The sequence below is a fragment of the Caloenas nicobarica genome, chromosome 1 (genome assembly GCF_036013445.1).
Source record: "Caloenas nicobarica isolate bCalNic1 chromosome 1, bCalNic1.hap1, whole genome shotgun sequence".
In the NCBI taxonomy this organism is placed as follows: Eukaryota; Metazoa; Chordata; class Aves; order Columbiformes; family Columbidae; genus Caloenas; species Caloenas nicobarica.
In genome coordinates, this window is record NC_088245.1 from 118,852,927 (window position 1) to 118,872,908 (window position 19,982).

Here is a 19,982-nt window from a genome sequence, read left to right on the forward strand (position 1 = left end):
GCGGCAGCAGCCCTGGGCGGCTCCCCTGCGGCCAGAAAAGGGCAACCCTGATACCCCAAGAGCACGCTGGAGACTGCTCTTCTAAATACGTGCCCTCATTTAAGTTTAGAAAGTATTTTTCCATTAAAATAACTTTGGCTAGAATAGGTAAAACAGTCACTTCAAAGAAAAGGAAAACAGGAGCAGTCACGGCAGCAGAGAAGTTGAATTTCTTTTTAAAACATGTATATTTAGAACTGTAACGCTTACAATTTCATTAAACAATCTTAGTACAGCGTGTTTAATCTAACAGTATATTACAGAACAATGTGAAAAATGATTTATATTATAGCAAACCATGAAAATGGAATTAATTTATAATACCTGCAGTGTCAAAGTCACTAACTTGTTACCTTTTCCAGTCAAAGAATCCCAGCAGTCATTCACACTTAATGATGCTTTGGGTTTTATCCAGAATAAAATGGTATGATTTGCACAGAGAATGGGCATTCCTTCACAGAAAGAAGATGCATAACAAGAACATTTTCAGCTAGCAGGTCTACTTTATACATCTATTTAGACATTCTTTAAAAATAAAAAATAATAATTAAAAAAAATTTAGACCAGCACAGGGTGCCTATTCATTTTTCAATGTAATTGTGATTCTTTTTGGAAAGAGGGTTTGCTTTTCTTCAGCTTCGTAATTTAGCAAAACCTGAGTTTAGAAAAAAATAACACCAATGAATTTATCTAATGAGCAGCTCCTCACTTCAGCTTTACTGACAGTATTTGATATGGGACAGTCTTCCTCTGTGGAGTCTGTTGACAACACACCATTATAGATCTGCACGTAGAAAAGGTCATTCTCACATTAAATGCACAAGTTTCAATATCAGAAGCAGGACATCAGGAGGAGTTGTAATTTTTCCAGTCACAGGTGGATTTGCAACATTCACAAAAATTACACTTTTTTTTTTTTTTACATTTTTTGTATTTACATTTCAGATATAAATAATGAAATTCTTTAAGTTACATGTTTTAACTTTGCTTCACAATTATTCTACATCTGCAAGCTTTCCTATATCAAACCAACCTCTTTCTTCCATCATGAATGAGGAAGTCTGGCCTCTAATCAGTAATAATTACATTAAGCCTTTAAGATGAAAGGTTTACTGTTCAAGTATCATATCATACTGAAATTTTTGCCCCAATTTAAAAATTGGGACAGCAAACCAAGCCACTTAGAAATGGTAATAAAAGAAATCAATCTGGGAACTCGGTACACCAAATAATTTATTATTAAATTCTATCAATATCTTTCTTTGGTAAGAACTATGCAAGAGGATGACCCAACCCTTGCCACAAAAAAAACAAAACAAAACAAAACATATAATATGTGACATCACAGTGTCTACTCTGTGAAGGAAAAAGCCTCAAAAAATTAAGGAATTTTGTTCAGTTGTTTATAGCAGTAGCTCTTCCATGCATCTAAGTATGGAAACAATGGAAGTTTAATATAAAATTGCAATGACAGGAATTAATAATGATTAAAAAAAACAGAAAAGCAACTGTTACACCAGTGAATGTCCTGTTGTATGTTTTCTTGTGTTTCTGGCACGTGTGGAAAGCCTGTAAATTATTACACAAAAATCCAATATTTGGATAATTATATCATCAACTCTAAATTCTAAAATATGTAGGAAGCATGAAACAAATTTCATCAGCTGCCAGACCAAAAAAAAAAAAAAAAAAAAAAAAGTAGTGGTCCAAATATTTGGATTTTTTTTGTTTTTGTTGCCCTGTGTTGTGATGCAGGATGTGACTGACAGGAGAAAACCCAATAGCTTACACAAAACATACTAAAGTGGCAATATAAACTAGCTGACACAAGCTTCACTGTACATTTAAATTGATACAATTGTCTGGTGCTTCCATGGCCAGTACGTGTCGAGCGCCATAGGTCTCCTTAGAGTTAGAATGGTACAACAAAGATGAATCAGGTCATAATCCTTTAAAGTGCTTTCGTATCCAGTTTCTAATGGGGTTTGTTTTCCTTGCTTTCACACCGAGTTGTCACGTGATGTTGACTTCCAGAACGTGGTCGTCCTTGCTGGGAATGACAAGAATTTGCATACCTGCGCTGCAGTTGAAGACCTGCCCTGATGAGAAGGATTGCAGCCGGGGCATTGGCAAACCTTTGTGTTCCCCGCTGGCTGCAGAATGCGAGCTGCCTCTGCTCCTCGTGCTGCTGCTGTCGGCTTGATCATCTACAGTCTTGTCCACAGACAGGTTATCATTTTCGATCCAGCTATCTGTTTAAAACATAAACCCACAGTTTTATTCTGTGGAGTGATTAAAGAACTTCAAAATTATCTCAGAGCTCAGACGTGCAGTCAACTTATCACATGTTAACAGTTACAGTCTGTGTACGCTTTTGGCCACCAGCAGATGTAACAGAGCGACTTAAATTTTCCTTAGAAACCAATATAAGTAGCATTACCTCACATTTGTCACAGGCTAGAAGGATGCACTCTGGCAGTTCCTGAATCTCTGCTGAGAAACCTTAAGTTGCTTGCACAAGAGAATTCTCACCACAGTGCTGGGACCACTCTGCAGATAAATACTCTAGGTGACTGTGGTAATTTAAACTCTTCACCTAATCTGGTTTATGTGCCACAAATTTGCAGCAGTTCTTTTATTTTATATTTAATCTTTTCAAAACTGAAAAAAAAAAATCAAAGCTAATGGAGAGACAGTAGATTTGCAGTTTACAGACAATGAAACCGCAGTATTAGAGGGTTATCAAGTAGTTTTGACTTGATTATAAATCCAGTGACAACTAATTTGCACAATAATCTTTAAAGGAAATCTAAGAAAACAAAGCATTTATTATTCCTCCTCACAGATTAAGTTTGCAACCTGAATCCAAAGTTCCTGTTAGAGCATCATTTTAAAGGTTTCAAATCAGAATTATGCGTGAAGGTAAGTGACAAAGACACCTAACAGTCAATGTACTTCCTTGCTTTGCTTTTCTCTTTACAAAAGAACATAGAAGAAGCAGAATCATTTCTGTAAGTAGCCATGTAAAGATAGCTTTACCAGCATCAAGTTGCATGGAGTGAGCGGAATGGTGAGGGAGGTATTTAAACAATCTGACATCAGGGAAAGGTAGATATCCAGCAAACAGCGGCATCACTTCCATGTGGACTTTGTGAGTTGCTCGAGCTGCTACAGGCATAGATATCACTCCAGAACTTTTTCCACAGACTGCCCAGTTACTACTGTTGTCAACAACTGCAAGAATAAAGAGCAAACACTATAAAGATCTTTTCTGAAAAATGGAGAACCCTCACTATAGTTTCAGAACACTTAAAATCAGTATTTTTGCAACATCTAAAAGCCCACCACCTTCTATCGGTGAAGAGCTGTGCAAGGTAAACAGCCCTGTGCAAAAGGGACCATAGCTAGGCCTCAAGCATGTATCCATCCAGTCTGAACAGCATTTATATTCCACTTGAAGACACATTCATGAGGAAAAAAAATATTATCAGTCTACTGCTTTACTGAGCAGCCATACTCAAAATACAAGAATATATGCCGTAGAAAGTCTGCCAGACTTTCTTTATCAAGACAAAACTGGGGAATTTTGTCAATATGCTTGAGAAAAATATTCTTACCCTCATACATAAGTTTTGTTGTGCAATAGCCATCTGATTCTGTTAATGCTTCATCTCTGTCAACCTCTGAGAGTTCAACAAGTCGGGTGATAGACACCTCTAAAGAGCAGAGTGAGCCTGTTCTACAATACTCTGCCCCCAATGGTGGAAAAATTTCAGTTTTCACACGATACAATGTCTGTCAGGAAGAAAACAGTGCTGTTATCAAGAAAAAAGAGGCATTTTACTTGTGTTTAAACTGAACTGGACAATTGATGCAGTACAAACTTCAGTTTAACATCCATTAAATATTTTTAATGCAAGATTCAGTTATAAGTAATGTTCACTTCATTATCTTGCTCAGTTTGAGAAAATAGAGAAATCAAATTTGATTCAGTCTGATTTTGATACCAGAAGCGAACACATCACTTTTACCTCCACTTCTGTGCTTTAACTCAGCCTTTCAATGTTCCTAAATGGACACCAATCTTCTTACTATTTAAACAAAACTTACTAATTTCTTGGCTCCTCACTTTCCAGACACATCACTCAGAATCTGAGTAATACGGGAGAACTCCTTCACCGCTCTTACCATCATAGTCCCCAGAACAACAATGCTCACATTATCAGAGAGCTAATTTTTACAAAATTATTATTACATATAAATTATTGCAAAACTCAGTTTCTACCAAAAAAAAATTCCACTCTTTAATGCAATTAGTTCTCCTTAAAAACTTCAGAAAGATGTTGACACAAGTGCCAACAAATGCTAGTTACATGCCAGTAGGTAAACAAATACACAAAATATTGCTCAGTGCCAGTTTGTAATAGCAGGCAGAAAACACAGCAACACTGACAACATACAAAAGGACTTAACCAAATTAGAGTCTTCTCACGTTCCTACTTTTTACCCAAGCATCAAAAAGGGTAACACAAGACTGAATTTAGAGATGAGATTAAATAACGTTCACAGAATTCCTTTAATAAGAAGTTATATCTAGCCTATAAGCCTCCTAGCTGATCAAAGGAATAAAAAGATTGTCCATAAAGGGAAAGAAGAAACATTTAAGATAATGGCCTAGAGAACCCTAAATATTTCATTAGAGGAGCTTATCTCAAGCACTACAAAAAACAACTCAAATGCTTTCAATAGCAAAGATTTTTTGGAAATTGCAATTTGCTTTGGAGAGGGGGAAAAAGCAGTGCAGTAATCTGAGGAGTGTCTCCATGGGAGACATCATATCAGGCTTCAGTCTTATCATCCAGCAAACTAGCTTTCCAATGATTCTAAGTTGTTATCAATCTCATTATGTAAACAGAAGTTTTCCAATATATTTCTTGACTTTACCTTTCAATATATGAGTAAACCATATTCAGTTAGCATATGCTATATTTAGAAGAGTACTTACAAAAAAATTTTCCACTTGGAATTCATAAGTGAACGGCTTCAGGGTAAGAGACTGTTCTTCAGAGGTAGCTGGACAAAAGCTGACTGAAAACAGGCACTGCAAGGAGAGAGGAAGCTCTTTTGTCCACTTCAATTCCCATACAAAGAATATTGATTGCTTACTGTATATGACCTGAAAGAGAATGTTTATAGTATTAGCTCCTTACTTCCTCTCAGAAAGAAGTGGAAATGCACATACGTTTGTTTGTTCTGGTATTAATATAGTTTATAAAAACAAATTACCTGTTTAGTGTCAAATAAATCATTAGGGAAAATATGCAACCAAAATAACTAATAGTGATCTTTTTTTTTTTAACAATGCACATCTAATTAAAAGGAGGGATACATTTCACTGTCAGAATCAGTGTTTCAAAAAAGAACACATTCAAGTACGTGTGAAAAATATTTTACTCAAAAGTCAAATTTAATATAGATATTAATAATGTTTGTATAGACTATTCCTAGGCACCAAGAATGACCAATTTAATATGGTGTTCAGACAAAGCTGAAAGAAACTTCAAGGAGACCGTTTTGCAACTTAACTAGTTTACAGCTGCATTTAATTGGAAAAGTCTCTACCTGATTTTTTTGCTAAAACCTAATGCCAAACTGCAGTTGTAAGATGAACAAATTAAATGTTAACAGTGATATTAGTGATATTACATTTGCATAGCTGTTTTTCAAGCAGGTATGTAGTGCTTTGCATGAAACAAATGGATAAGTTTGAAAACTCGTCTAATAATCTTTTCAAGTTTTAGAATTTAATCTGAGATCTACAGGTGTAAATGCCTTCTAAAGCATCTTTAAGAAGCAAAGTTACTCAGAGGTTGACAAAGGTCTGACCTAACATCAGCTATCAGCCTTACTTACTACAAAATCTATGTGCAGAAATGCTAATAATTTCACTAAGACCTTTCATCTACCTGTCCTGCCAACAAGCTCATGAACCACCAAGTGAACCTTTACCTGTTGAGATTCAGGGTTCAGAGGTACCAGCTGCAAATCTGTACAGTCGGCAGAATTTTTTAGGCTGTTGTCTGAAAGCTGGAAACAGAGATCTGACAAATTCTGTACACAGACTTGCACATACTTCCTGAAAAACACAACACAGTTTGTTCAACAAAAGTTGAATAGTTACATTGAAAGCATGCATGTCCGTAAAACTGTTTTCAAAGTGCACAGCTCAAGCAAAACCAGAATGGCAGATATATTTGTTTCTTTCAATCTTCTCCTCAATACTTCTGGGTCTGTAGCAACAACGCTGTAGAACATGCTCTTTCATATTAAATGAAAACAAGTAACTACACGGAAATAGGCTAGCTTGGTTTATCTTGTGGTCTTAGTTCCAAAATAGCTAAAACCACAAATTTGTTTTATTGTTATGAGAGAATACTAGAGGAAATGCACAAGCTTCCAATGGGAAGCTGTGTAAGATAACAAAAGCCCAATTGAAAAAAAAAAAAGGCTGCTATAAATATTACTTATGAAACTCCAGCTCTGTATTTTTTAAGACGACAGAAATGATAAATACTTAATGAGTACATTACCGTTTGCCAGCTGACAATAAGGAATGCTTGGCATTAAAAGGTATGCAGAACGTTAATGCAATAATAGTGGAGTAAATCGACCAAGGACAATCAATGGTTACCTAAAGGAAAAAGAGAACAAAGTTCTTATTTGTAATGGTCTTTGGCATAACAACTTTGCTTTTCTTCTCATTTCTAAGCAAAACTTTTCTCAGCAAGTGTCTACATCTAATGCATCTGGAAAGGGGGAAAAAAGAAAAAAAATCAGTATGTCAAAACTAATCTGACAAAATGTTAGGTTTTTGTTTTTCTCTGAGCAGAATATGAAATCTTGAACAAGTTTTTCCTGTGGAAATTGCCATACCCAGTTCCGAAAACTACAAATAAAGGAAGGAAAATAGAAGAAAATATAAAAAGACACTAACAATACCAATAGCATCTTAATACAATAATCTGGTAAAAGGTCAATACCAAATAAATTGCTATAAGATCTATTACTGAAATTTTTTGTAATACTTTAATATATCAAATAAAAGCTAAAATATTAAAAACCATATTTAATGTATATTTAACTTGAAGCAGCACATTTAACTGAAGAACTTCTGAAGTGAATGCTGCCATTCTTCCAATTGCAAAGCACATATATTTAACAGCATATTTTTATATGCAGAGAAAAAAAAAAAAATCTATCGTCACATCACATTTTAGCAATGCTAGTCTATAGCTATTCCTTTTTACCTGACTCTTCACATACAAGGACATGTGGCAGCACACTTGGTCAATTTTAACAAGGAACAACACTGTGAAAGGTGATGGTTTAAAGAGCATTTTGCCCTCAGCTGAAGAGCTTCTTTCCATACCACTTATTTAAGTCGCCCTTCATAATTAACAAGAAAAGTTACCTCCAACTAAATAATGTGACAGCTTGAAACAGCTCAACACAGCACACAGATTCTTTGCAAGTGGAAGAAATATCTTCCCCATGAGTCAGAATGAAGAATTTAAAGACCACCGGGCCACCTTTTACAGAGACATGAGTGTCCCTCATTCTATATAAACTGCAAGTGTTAGAATATTAAAACTCAAACGACTAGCCCATGGAACAGTTGGCAATATAGTAAACATAGTGTATATTTCTGCTTATATTTATGTTTTCTTTACATTTGTAATATTTGCTGTGATTTTTGTATGCACACATTTAAGGAAAAATTCATTCAGTGCAAGAAGTTTCCCACCGCACATCACCACCACTTCTGTTTTGTGAAGTGTATGCCCCTGTGACCAAACAGATTTCATAATAAAAACATTAAATTAACATCTTACTTTTTGGTCAACTGTAGCCATGCAGTTGTCCTGTTTCTGCTTCTCTTTGTTTTTTCTGTGAACTTCTTTATTTGTAGTATTTTCTTTCTCCACTGCAGATTCTGTGGCTGATGGCAAATACATGACTTCTAGTTCAAATTCAATCACATGATACGCAGGAGCTACTGGCAAACTGATGCTTGTGATCTTTTCAGAAGACTGAATCCTTAATGATGATTCCGAGATCTTTTCTACAGTTGTGTAGAATGGGGAAAAAAAATAGTTTTAACACATGTTCATCCTTTCCCAATTTTCATTTTAATCTGTAACTAAGTAATGAAACTAGCCTAAAAAGCTAAGTGTCATAGAAAAATATGTGATGCCATAACCATTTCCTAGCAAGGCCACCACGTTTGCAAAAACAGCAGTGAGAAACCACGTTATTTAACTCCACAGTAACCTCTTCAAATGAGCTATAATCTGCACATCTTGCGTACCACTGCCTTTCACAAATTCCAAGAGCAATGCTCTATCTTTCTTAAACCGCAGGAAGGTAACCGCTACATTCTGTGTAGTAGTCCCTTCTAATGTTCAAGAAAGAACTAAGAGGACAACTTGATAACAAGTTTCAAACTAGCTAAGGAGCTACTTTAGTCCACCATATGACACCTATTGAAGTTTTTACCATGTCCTGCACCTCCTTAGTCTCATAATTTAACTTTAAGCAATCTTACAACTTATTGAACACGAGTCAGTTTTCTTGGTTATCAGTCATCATCTGTCTTCAAAATATTACACATGGGGTACCTCTGTATAGTCTATTTTAATTCAGTCTATCTTATAGTCTATCTTAATTTCATCAAGCCTGTCAAGACTGTCCTTCCCATGTACGTAAAAGTTGCTTGTATTTGAACAACCAAGGCCACTATACAGTATTTATGCTCAGAAAAAAAAAGGGACTGTCATCTGCTTAAATGAAACACAGGACAAAGGGAATGCTCCATTTACAAGAGCACTATGTGAAAGCCTACTCACAACTACCTCACAATAAAAATGGTCTAGTTAAAACAGAGCCCACATAGTAATAAAAGAACACCACGATTCACTTGGAATTCATGACAGATGCTCACCTCAGCAGCAGTTTCACCCTGCCTACTGAATTTCATCCATGAAAGTAAAAGTTGTCCAGCTACGTTTGCTGAAGAATTCATACTACTATGTTGAGGGTAAAAGTTTTAAGATCTTTCTTGCACTGAAGTACTCAGCTGCAAGTCCCTAGAAGTGTTCATAATAACGACTACTGAAAAAGTGTTCTTAATACTGTAAGTACAGGTTTACTTCAGGATTACTGAATTTTCAGCCACTTCAAGATTATTAATTTTTACTTTGTTGCTTACCTCTGGTGTTGGAATAGATCACTGCCTTGCTCTCTGGATGGTATAGAATAGGCATGGCATCCGCATTACTGAGCTGCAAAGTATCCCCGCTCTTCAGTGTGTAGTGACCAGTTGTCACTGTGAATTTCACCTTCTGGGGAATGCCAGCCAAAAGGCTATCTGAAGAAGAAATCAGAAATTGTTAACAGATTCCAGTACTCATCGGTAGCTGGTTACAATGCACTGCTAAGGCCTGTGAGCAATATTCCCAGGCCACGTGTCACACGTTAGGGTAACTTAAGCATGTAGGGTTTTGGTGTTACGCAACACATTAAACTCAGCTCAGATACACCAGTGTGGAGGAACTGCTTGTTTCAACTTGAGTAACCAAAATCACTGTTTCTTGGATGGCTTAGATAAGCTGGCTCAAATACTGTGTAGCTCAGGCAGCACTGAATTCAGTGAAATATAGTAATCCCAAGGAATTCACCAAGCTTTTTCTTAAGTTCTCCAGGTTGTAGACGGCTTTTTTTTTTTTTTTAACTTATGATACCAGTCATATCCACATGCTATATTTACATAATCAAGATAACAAGAATGCCAGTATGGCACAAAGACTCTCAAATATCTGAATCACAACCATCAGTTTCATACGGGTAGCTAATTTGATTCATGCCCAATATACTTGTCCTTCCATTGCCACACACTGCAACCCCTGCAATTGGAATGATGGCACAAAATGCATATTAACTCCTCAACTGCTTCAACTAATAGCCTGAAAACAAAATCACTATTAACTTCCATTTATAAACTTTAATAAACGCTACAACAACTAATGCTCAGCTGTCCATAAAACCAATGGATGCATTCAGTATTAAATTTTATTAAGTTTATATTATCACCTCTAGTAGAGAATCCCAGTACTTACACATTTCTTGCAAATACCAAAGAGACTGCAGCATCACTGAACTAACCAACAAAGAGCTCAGTCAATTACAAATGTAATTATTCACTTTTCTTGATCTGTGTGGCAGCTCAAATCATACCCAATATTAAAGTGACACTACATGTTCAAATCCACGCTCAAAAGTGATACTACGAGTCTCAGAGCCAAGCACTGGAATTGTTTGCTGAAAACTAGCCGTTGTTGACAGAGCATGCTTGACGGATAATTTGAAAAGTGAGAGTTTATTTTAGACTCAAAATTAAAACAAAAAAATTCAGAGTAATATTCAAGCCAGAAAATGCTTTATCTAGTCCCACAAGAGTACCACAGAAATAATCAAAATAACTTCAGCACAGCAACTGTACTTACCAGTCATTGGTTCCACTTTTAGCTGGGGCTCCTGAGAATATACATCATACTGCACAATTGGGTAAATATGAAGAAGGACAAACTGTACTTTTCCAATTGAAGTGCACAGTTGCCTGAGTGTGTATGTCCCAGGTTCTTTGGCCTTTGAAGAAAACATTAAATGGATTTTTCACTCTAGAAAATACTTCTAGAACAAACCCTCTACTAAAGAACAGTGTGTTTTCAGCTCATTTTTATCAGATACTTTGCATTTGTAAATTGAGACTCATTCTCTGAGTAAGTGACAAGATTTTCACAAAGGAGCACCTTTTGCCCCATTAAGCCAGAAGTGACAAATCGATATTCTGGGGGCTTTTTGTCTTGTTGGTCAGTTGTTCCCACCCCCACCAAGCACCACATACACTAAAACATCATTATATTTTTTAAGTACTGAAATGATATTTAGCAAGCAAAGTGCTTATTTGGCTTACATTCATAAAATCCTACAACATTATGTAAGGCACAGCTTTCAGCTCAAGCTATTGATTTCACACTTTCCACACCTCACACCCTGTGTGAATGCTTACAAAAAACTAGTACATACATATTTAATTTCAAATTCTTCCTTTACCCTGAATAATGGGATTCTAGATGTTTTTTCGATAACATCATAAAAAGCAAATCTGTAACATCTGCTAGTATATTTATTCTTGGTTCTGTCTGCTCTTAGCTACTGCTGCTAGGGAATAGGAAATGTTTTATTTTTCTATGTGCCATCTTACCAAGTGTAATACATAAATATTGATGCTGACTATAATTAAATCTAAAGAATAAGATTAGAAGTTATGGAGAAAAGCTGTAATTACTTAAGATTCAAACTTCACTGCCACAGTTATTTACAAAGCAAATCCTGACCGAAATTTAGTATTCTACATTTTGACATTAAAGTCACTAAATTTAATCCCTTGAATACTTTATAAACAGAAAAGCAAGAGTGAAGTCTTTCATAATACGTACGTACTTTAAACCTCACCATAGGATGGGAATACTGGTCTGAAGAATTGAGATAATGCTTTCTGATCTCTTTTAAAACTTGAAAAAAATACACTGAAAGATTGCTATCAGCATAAATAATGCTAATCATCAGTCTAAAGAGAGAATCAAACTCCCTGTCTATCTTAGAAACACAGCCATTACTCTTTCTGTGAAAGTAGTGCAATTAAAGATTACTATAAGAAAATTCAGAAAACAAGTTGTCAGCAGGTTAGATCCTCTGGCCAGCTATGTAATCCAGTAGGAGTGACACACTATATTATAATACTGCAACTGTAAATACTGCACCTCAAATCTAGGGAAGTTTTTATCATAGTAATACACTGTCAAAAATCATTATATATTCAGATTTTTCCCTTTAAGGACAGATAAGTCATGCTTTGAACAACTATCTAAAGATAAGTAGGATTCACACTGAGCAGTCTTCTCATGCAAAGATCTTTCAAGAATGAAAGGTTGGGAAAATAGGAAAGTTATAAGCGTGAGGCTGTCCATTATCCAATAGCCACCAGAAACATGCAGAACAAGGCAAATTTAAAGCAGAGCTACATCGAGCTTTTATCCATATCTCTTCTTCCATGGTTTCAGACGGCTTCTTGATCCCACTAAAGCCAAAATGCCTGCTCAGAACAGTCTCTAACAGCTTTCTTCTACTAAGGCTTCTCCACCTGAAAACCAGTTCTACATACATGTTAATTTACGGAAAACTACACCCACACCACCAAGACCTCTGACATCTCCAAATCCAATTAACTTGTCCCAATCCTTTAAAAGAATGAGAAAACTAAAAAATCAGGTCAGTAGGTAGTTCAAATGACATTATTGCCATTTCCATTGTATCATCAAGGACTTCAACTCAGCTTCTACCTTGAGATACCTGCTATCCACACCTGTGCATGTGTACCAAGCACATTTCTAGTGACTTCTGCCCCAGCACTGGAGGAACAGAAAGGCAGAGTATGTAAGCCTACAGAAAGCTTCAGGCTAAACAAAGTTCTATGACAAGAAAGAAGTCAATAATTAAAAAAAAAAAAAAGAGAAAGTTAAAATCTCAATGTGGAGCACTTAACGTATGCTAAGAATGCTAAAGAAACCTCCTGGCCAGCTCTGTCTAGCTATCAATTTTTAGTTATCAAAAGCAGATACGTAGATTCTTATTTCAAAATTAGTTTTAAAAGGGGATGAAAGCTAATTTAAACCGATTAGAAAATGGCAGAGCTATCAGGCATATATAACACATGAGACTGCAAATTACTTTCTCTCTTCATAGCATCCATGTCCTTCCCAATACACAGGCTGGATAATGCTCAGCAAATGAAGCAGCTATGAAACACCTGTTGCATTCCTCACTGTGCTGCTCCATCTCTTGTTATTCATTCAGATGCTGCACTGAATTTCTCAGCATTTTCTCGCTCAAATTTTCCCTACACTGACATTCATTACTGTAGTATTCAACTCTATTAAATGCTTCCCTATGAAGGGTTACAGAGGTGGGGAGGGAGATAGAAAGTATTTAAAGAAAACCCAAAGAACTGAACAACACGGTAATTGAGGCCAGAAGCTCCTACTTCTGGAATGCCAAACAGATAGTGAAGTCTCACTTTTGAAAATGCTTGGCATTTCACTTCCTAGGACTAAGTTGCTTCCTAGGACTAAGTCGGCAGGTAAATGCCTTTCCCCATTTCATTAAAACAAGCAAACAAACCGCAGATCAGCAAAGTCCAAGGCCACAGAACGAGTGGTAGTTTAAAAAAACCCCACAACAAACAAAAACAAAAAAAGCAACAACAAACAAACACACACCCAACACAATACACAAAAAAAACCCCACAAACTCTATCACCACAACAACCCAACAGGATTGGTGCTCAAAGCCTGCTGATTTCCCATTACTATGCATCTAGTGGTAATGCAATGTAAACAGAAGTGATGAGCACTACTGTCCTTAAATATTTCAGCAATTACTGGGAGCTTCCTGGAGGAAGATGTGGAGGGGAAAAAAGGATTACTCCAAGTATTAAGCTTAGAGTACATGTGGGGAATTGAGGTAGGTTCATATACAACACTACACGTCAGAAGCAGGACTGTAATTCATTTCCTGAAGGTGGCATTTAGATGGTGACACTATTTTCACAGGTGCTTGCTCATGCAAATTCAGTCTTTCTGTAGCAGAGAATTCTTAAGTTCTTGTCCTTTCGTGCCTTATGTGGTTAAGATGAATAATGCAGGCGATCTTAATGCTGACATCTTCTAAATTCAAATATTTGAAGCTGAGCTTAACTTTGTCATACTTCTTGCAGGTAAATTTACTACATGCACCAAGTGAAAAAAATATTCTAACACCCTCCACAGTGAAGAACAGGCTACCAACCAAATTTAACCACACAGTCACTTACTAAGGGCTAGAAAATGCATTCCCCATCAAAATTTTTAAGCATTATTCTGCATGAGCTCAACAGTGAAGGCAGACTTCATGAGCAGTACATAATCTTGTATCTGAATTTATCAGTTTAATTTTTGGCAGCAATAACCAAGATGTCTAAAATAAGTTCTGGAAAGGCTGACTCAAATGATTGCAAATAGGAGAGTCACCTGTACATTTTAGCAGAAACACGACAGCCTTCTTTCAAGGGAAAATAAGGTTTAAAAGAATGAAAATACAGCCACAAGGGGAATGGCATCACCCAAGCTGTAACAGGAAGCAATGTGGGTACCACTTGCCAGCACCATGCTCTTCCTCAGCCAGTGCTTTTAGTTCTTCTTTCACGAGTGCTACATTCACTCAACTATAAAAACATACCTGAGTATTGAATGTTATTTTGTTGACCCCTGGTTCCAGTATCAAGTTGTTGCATTTCAACACATGAGCCCCATCTTCTAAAGTCACTCCTGAGGGCATGTCCAGCGAACTGCTGCTCTCTTGCCTTCGTAGTAGCATGTGCACATTCTTGCAGATAATTCCTGCTGTGTTCAGAGAGTTATCTGAGGGACTCCGTTCATACATTTCATACAGTTCCAGTGCTGGCAAGTTGTTTCTTGAGAAAGGAAAGCCTGCAACTTCATTTGGAAAGCTGATAACGCCATTGGAAGTTTTGTGCTTCGTGAGCCACTCAGCTGTTTTTCTGTAACTATTTTTTTCAACGCTGAAGTGAACATGGATGGCAATCTGATCCACTCGGACAGGAATGGGCATTTGGCTCAGCAAAGTCAACTCAATAGACAACTTTCCACCCACATGGACAACAGCATTTGGAGGGTCAAAATGTAGAGTTTTCAACTGTGCAAAGGAGTGCATAGGCAGTATAACCTTTTGACCTGGAAAGATAAAAACCAGGGATTTTGTAATTTGCTGATTTTATAATCAGCAAATCTTTTCTCTTAAAAATGTAACCCCTAGAATTAAACGAATCAACAACTTTTCACAAATCGATACTTCCGTATTTTAGTTTTATCTTGCACAGACATAAGACTTAAAGATGCTGAGATTTGTTTTCTAACGGTTACATCCACTAGAAGTTTAGTACTCAGGCTATTAAAGGCAACTAAACTAAGAGATAGCGTCTAAGCAGAAGTTTAGCCTTTCACTAATACGTAAAGCGTTCTAGATGAACACAGTAGCATAAAGTGACAGACTTCCCAGAGTGCATAAATTAAGAGCAAATACAAGTTTAACTAACTAATCATTGGATTGCTGTCTTGAGCCATCAGCTTTACCACACAAGGGTTTTTCATTCTCTTCTCTAGACTCCAAAAACCAACACTGAGGCAGTACCAGAACTTTATTAAGAAGCAAGTCGTATTGGGTTTGCATGGCAAGGTTTTGGTAGTGGGGGGGCTACAGGGGTGACTTCTGCGAGAAGCTGTTAGAGCCTTCCCCCATGCCTGATGGATGGACCCGCAGCTGGCCAAGGCCGAGCACATCAGCGACGGTGGTAATGCCTCTGGGATAACATATTTAAGAAGGAGGGGGGGAAACTGCGCAATTGCAGCTGAAGAGAGGAGTGAGAATATGTGAAGAAACAGCCCTGCAAACACCAAGGTCAGTGAAGAAGGAGGGCACAAGCTGCTCCAGGCCCTGGAACAGAGATTCCCCTAGAGCTCGTGGTGCGGACCATGGTGAGGCCAGCTGTGCCCCTGCAGCCCACAGAGGTCCACGGTGGAGTAGATACCCACCTGCAGCCCGTGGAGGATCCCATGCCAGAGCAGGTGGATGCCCAAAAGAGGATGTGACCCCATGGGAAGCCCATGCTGGAGCATGCTCCCAGCAGGATCTGTGGCCCCATGGAGAGAGGAGCCCACGCTGGAGCAGGTTTGCTGGTAGGACCTGTGACTCTGTGGGGGGCCCACACTGGAGCAGTCTGTTCCTGAAGGGCTACAACCCATGGAAGGGACCCACACTGGAGCTGTTCATGAAGAACTGCAGCCCATGGCAAGGACTCACACTGGAGAAGTTAATGGAGAACTGTCTCCTGTGGGAGGGACCCCGTGCTGGAGCAGGGGAAGAGTGTGAGTTTTCCCATGTGGAGAAAGGAGCATCAGAGACAACGTGTGATGAACTGACTGCAACTCCCATTCCCCATCCCCCTGCACTGCCGCGAGGGAGGAGGCAGAGAAATTGGGAGTGAAGTTAAGCCCAGGAAGAAGGAAAGGGTGGGGGGAAGGTGTTTCAAGATTTAGTTTTTATTTTCTCATGATCCTACTCTGATTTGATTACTAATAAATCACATTGATTTTCCCCAAGTCGAGTCTGTTTTTCCCATGATGGTAATTGGCGAGTGATCTCTCCCCATCCTTATCTTAACCCATGAGATTTTAATTTTATTTTCTCTCTCCTATCCAGCTGATGTGTAGAGTGATAGAGCAGCTTTAGTGGTACCTGGTGTCCAGCCAGGGTCAACCCACCACATAAGTCTAAAATAACATACTAAATAACTAGATTACTTATTGTATATCCATTTGTCAAGAAAAACTTCCGTAAGATAAATTATGAGCTGTCAAAGCAGTGAAACAGATATGTGAAGGAAAACAAAGACTTTCTGGCATTGAAGATGAAAATGTTAATTACCCTTTCATCTTTGACTATTCCTAATTATTGCAGTTTTATAAATATTCTGGAGGTGACAAGAAAATAACTATGTTATACACAAGGTAATGAAAACAATCAGAAAAAGCCTTCCAAGTACTTTTAGGGAAAGATCAGATTAGAGCAGCTTAAATTTTAAGTATTTAAGAACCAGACTTACCTTGGTTCTCCACTTGCTGATTGGCAAAATCTAGTATTTCTTGGCAAAAGTCTTTGCGTTCATCTTCTGTTAAGTGATTATCACCAGCTAAAAGGCTGCTTGTTTGAAGATAACTAACAAAGTTAAGGAAACACAAGGCAGAAACCTGCAACATTCAGAAATTTGACTGAAAACAAGACAGTTCAAGTACACCTTTTCTAATCTTTTAATACAAGACCTGCTTTTATCACCACACTCCTCCATCAGAACAGAAGTAATGGAAGATTTACTATCAACTGAGAATATTGCAGAACCTCTACTTTTTGCAGACTTACTAAAATACGATCCATTATTAACCTGAGCAATCTTCCCCCACCTAAAAAAATCAGTGAGCACAGAAAAGTCATTATTTGACAAGAGATAAATGCAGCATGCTAGTTAAAGACCTGGTGTGTTGAATTACACTGCCCAACATTTAGAAATAAGTAACTTGAGGATTGGATTATATTCCAATTTACTTGGCTGAGAATCTGCCAGCTGTTACAGCATCACTTAATATAAGTAAGTCATAAGACATCCTTCATACTTTTGAGTGCTGGGGATACAAATGGTCATTTAAGTATTTAGCTAAGACTGCAATATTACTGGCTCAGATTCTTTAAAAGCATTTGCACTGAAGCAGGAAAATTAAAAGAACAAAACCCAAAATACACTACAAACTTGAATTTAGCTCAACTGATTTTCGGCTACAATAAGATTCCTATTACTGTCACTTAGAGACTAAAACATGAGCTTTTTAGGCAAATGAAAAAAACCAAAACAACAAAAATTCCAACAACTTTTAAAAAAAGCTAGGACCATTCCAAAAAGTTGGCTTTCCTTGCAATTTCCACAAGAACTGTCCTGCAGAAAGTACTCTGTTCAACTCACTACCCCAGTTCAGAACACCTATAGGAATTCTATTTATAACTATGGCACCAACGAAAGCAGTACCCTTCCCCCGAAACACCATAAAATAATGAAAACCTGCCATTTCGCTATAGTACATAACATCTTGCATGCAGCACAACAGATTAGAACCAAGTTACTTAATTTAGCTACCAAATTTAGGCAACGACATATGAGGCTAAAATGAAAAGCAAAATTCTATTTGTGCTGTCTCCAATGCCAAAAAGATCAGAACAAAACACCCAAGGCCAGTCTGTAGACTTTCCCCCAAACGCCCACCTCCTATCTTGAAAGTAGCAATACTACAGCAACACAGAGATTTAAATAAATACAGTTGCAGAGTACAGAGTTGCTGTGTAAAAATAAAGTAGAGTATCAAAGTGAAGAACTTGAAGCCTGTCAGATATTAGGATTGGGCCAAATTCTCTCAAAGTATTACTTAGCATTTATGTGGCATTTACAGAGAAGATTTCATTCACATGTTGAAGACTGGGCTTTAACACAAAAGCAAACAACTCCCACTCCCCTTCTGAAGCAATCAAAGCCAGAAGTAAGTAATAAACAATAGTAAAAAATATTGCAACACCACACACCACACCAAAGCCACAAGATTTTCATCTTCCAAGCCTGTGTTTTAACTTCTGGAAAGTCAGCATTACAAATACCAGAAGAGTCCTCACCAGGTCAGATACAGGAAAAAGGTGGTAGCAGTTACAGAAAGCAACCCCGGAAATTAAGCTCTTTAATATAGGAAGACACTATATTTACCAAACTAAAAACCAATACTACAAAAAAATCTTCCATAATGATCAAGTACAAGCAGAATCATAAAAAACCTCTATGGTATCTACTGAACTAATGACAAACTTCACACTACCCACATGGCACCACTCTCTAGAGCCTCAACATGTTTAAGATGGAGAGCAGCAACCACAGGCAAAAGTTTAAGTGAACCAGATGTTAAAAAAATAAAAATTCAAGAATAAATAACCCGACCCTCCCCAACTGAACGGCAACAATGGAAACAAGAAATAACTCAGCTGTCTGATGTTTGGCAGTCTCTACTGTTAAATAAAAGTTAGAGATGTGAGAAAAATAATCAGAAGTATCATTTTCTCCAGTCTTGATTTTTCTGGCTCCACCTTTCAGAGGATACTTTTCTATTTGCCCAAGGTGTTTCTGACATTCAACTAACTGCTTTCTCGTATGTGTGACAAGCAACGCCCAGCCCTCAGCAAGGTAAGTTTTCAGTGCTCCTTGAAGATAGATTTCTGCCTTCTGTGGACCTTTCTTCCTCCTTTAAAAATAAAGAAGTTAGTACAGTGTGATTTAAGAATCTTCAAAGCCATGAAACTCTCTACACATTTTCAAAAAGTGAGGATGGGAGAGGATCGTTGCATACGAGTACAGAACAAGATGCAGAGAATCATTATGCTCTTTATTTTGCTGGTAACAGATCAACATATTGGCCTACCTTTATGTGATTCACTTAAGCAAGCAGAACTGCAATTAAGTGTCCATGAAAGACAGAACGTACAGATCTGTCCCGGCTCAGAGCAAGTGAGGCGAAGCTACCTCCCACAAATGCATCAAAAGCCATCTCAAGCTTCTGACACTTCACTAAAAATACGCTTACTCAATGATTTTAAAGCAGGACAATGCTTCAATGAAAATAGCATTTTATCACTACACAGCAGTTCCATGCTAATCTTTAAATGTGACGTTGTTACCTCAGGTAGAAATTTAAACTAATTTACGAGAATCTTTCGCAACTAGAAGATCAGACTGATTTAGTGAACATAGGTGAGAAGCATGCCTAAACATGTGTTCTCAAAAAAACACTTAGGACGCCCAAATTCTTCTAAAGAAGAAAAATAAAATGTAACAGAAAATCAATGCAGGATGTTCCTTTCGTGGAATTTAATGGCAGGGATAAACACAAATAAATATATTTGGAAATTAGGAATAAAATCACTGTAAATTTCTCAGTGGGGGAAAAAAACCATTTTGCAATCATAATCTCAAATATGAAACTGATTGCCCTTCCAATAACATGTTTTCTGGCTCTTCTTAAGGTATACATATGCCTACACATTTGTAAAGGTAATGATAAACTTTGCAACAAGTCAGAAGCCATGTTACAAAGCAGGCTATAGCAAATGCAAAGCTCTCTCTTTCC

General features: G+C 37.4%; 1 protein-coding gene across 1 annotated transcript in view; it reads right to left on the reverse strand.

Annotated features, from left to right (window-relative positions):
- Nucleotides 1–233: 233 nt before the first annotated feature.
- Nucleotides 234–19,982, reverse strand: part of TRAPPC10 (trafficking protein particle complex subunit 10) — a 44,402-nt gene continuing 24,653 nt past the window's right edge. The window contains exons 12-23 of the mRNA XM_065652588.1: nucleotides 18,960–19,100; nucleotides 16,877–16,989; nucleotides 14,434–14,948; nucleotides 10,602–10,743; nucleotides 9,308–9,466; nucleotides 7,932–8,161; nucleotides 6,630–6,730; nucleotides 6,049–6,175; nucleotides 5,045–5,215; nucleotides 3,657–3,834; nucleotides 3,079–3,273; nucleotides 234–2,291 (exon numbers count right to left, since the gene is read on the reverse strand). Coding sequence (XP_065508660.1) covers nucleotides 2,053–2,291; nucleotides 3,079–3,273; nucleotides 3,657–3,834; nucleotides 5,045–5,215; nucleotides 6,049–6,175; nucleotides 6,630–6,730; nucleotides 7,932–8,161; nucleotides 9,308–9,466; nucleotides 10,602–10,743; nucleotides 14,434–14,948; nucleotides 16,877–16,989; nucleotides 18,960–19,100 — 2,311 coding nt within the window. The 3' untranslated portion in view covers nucleotides 234–2,052. The remainder of the gene's footprint in view (nucleotides 2,292–3,078; nucleotides 3,274–3,656; nucleotides 3,835–5,044; nucleotides 5,216–6,048; nucleotides 6,176–6,629; nucleotides 6,731–7,931; nucleotides 8,162–9,307; nucleotides 9,467–10,601; nucleotides 10,744–14,433; nucleotides 14,949–16,876; nucleotides 16,990–18,959; nucleotides 19,101–19,982) is intronic.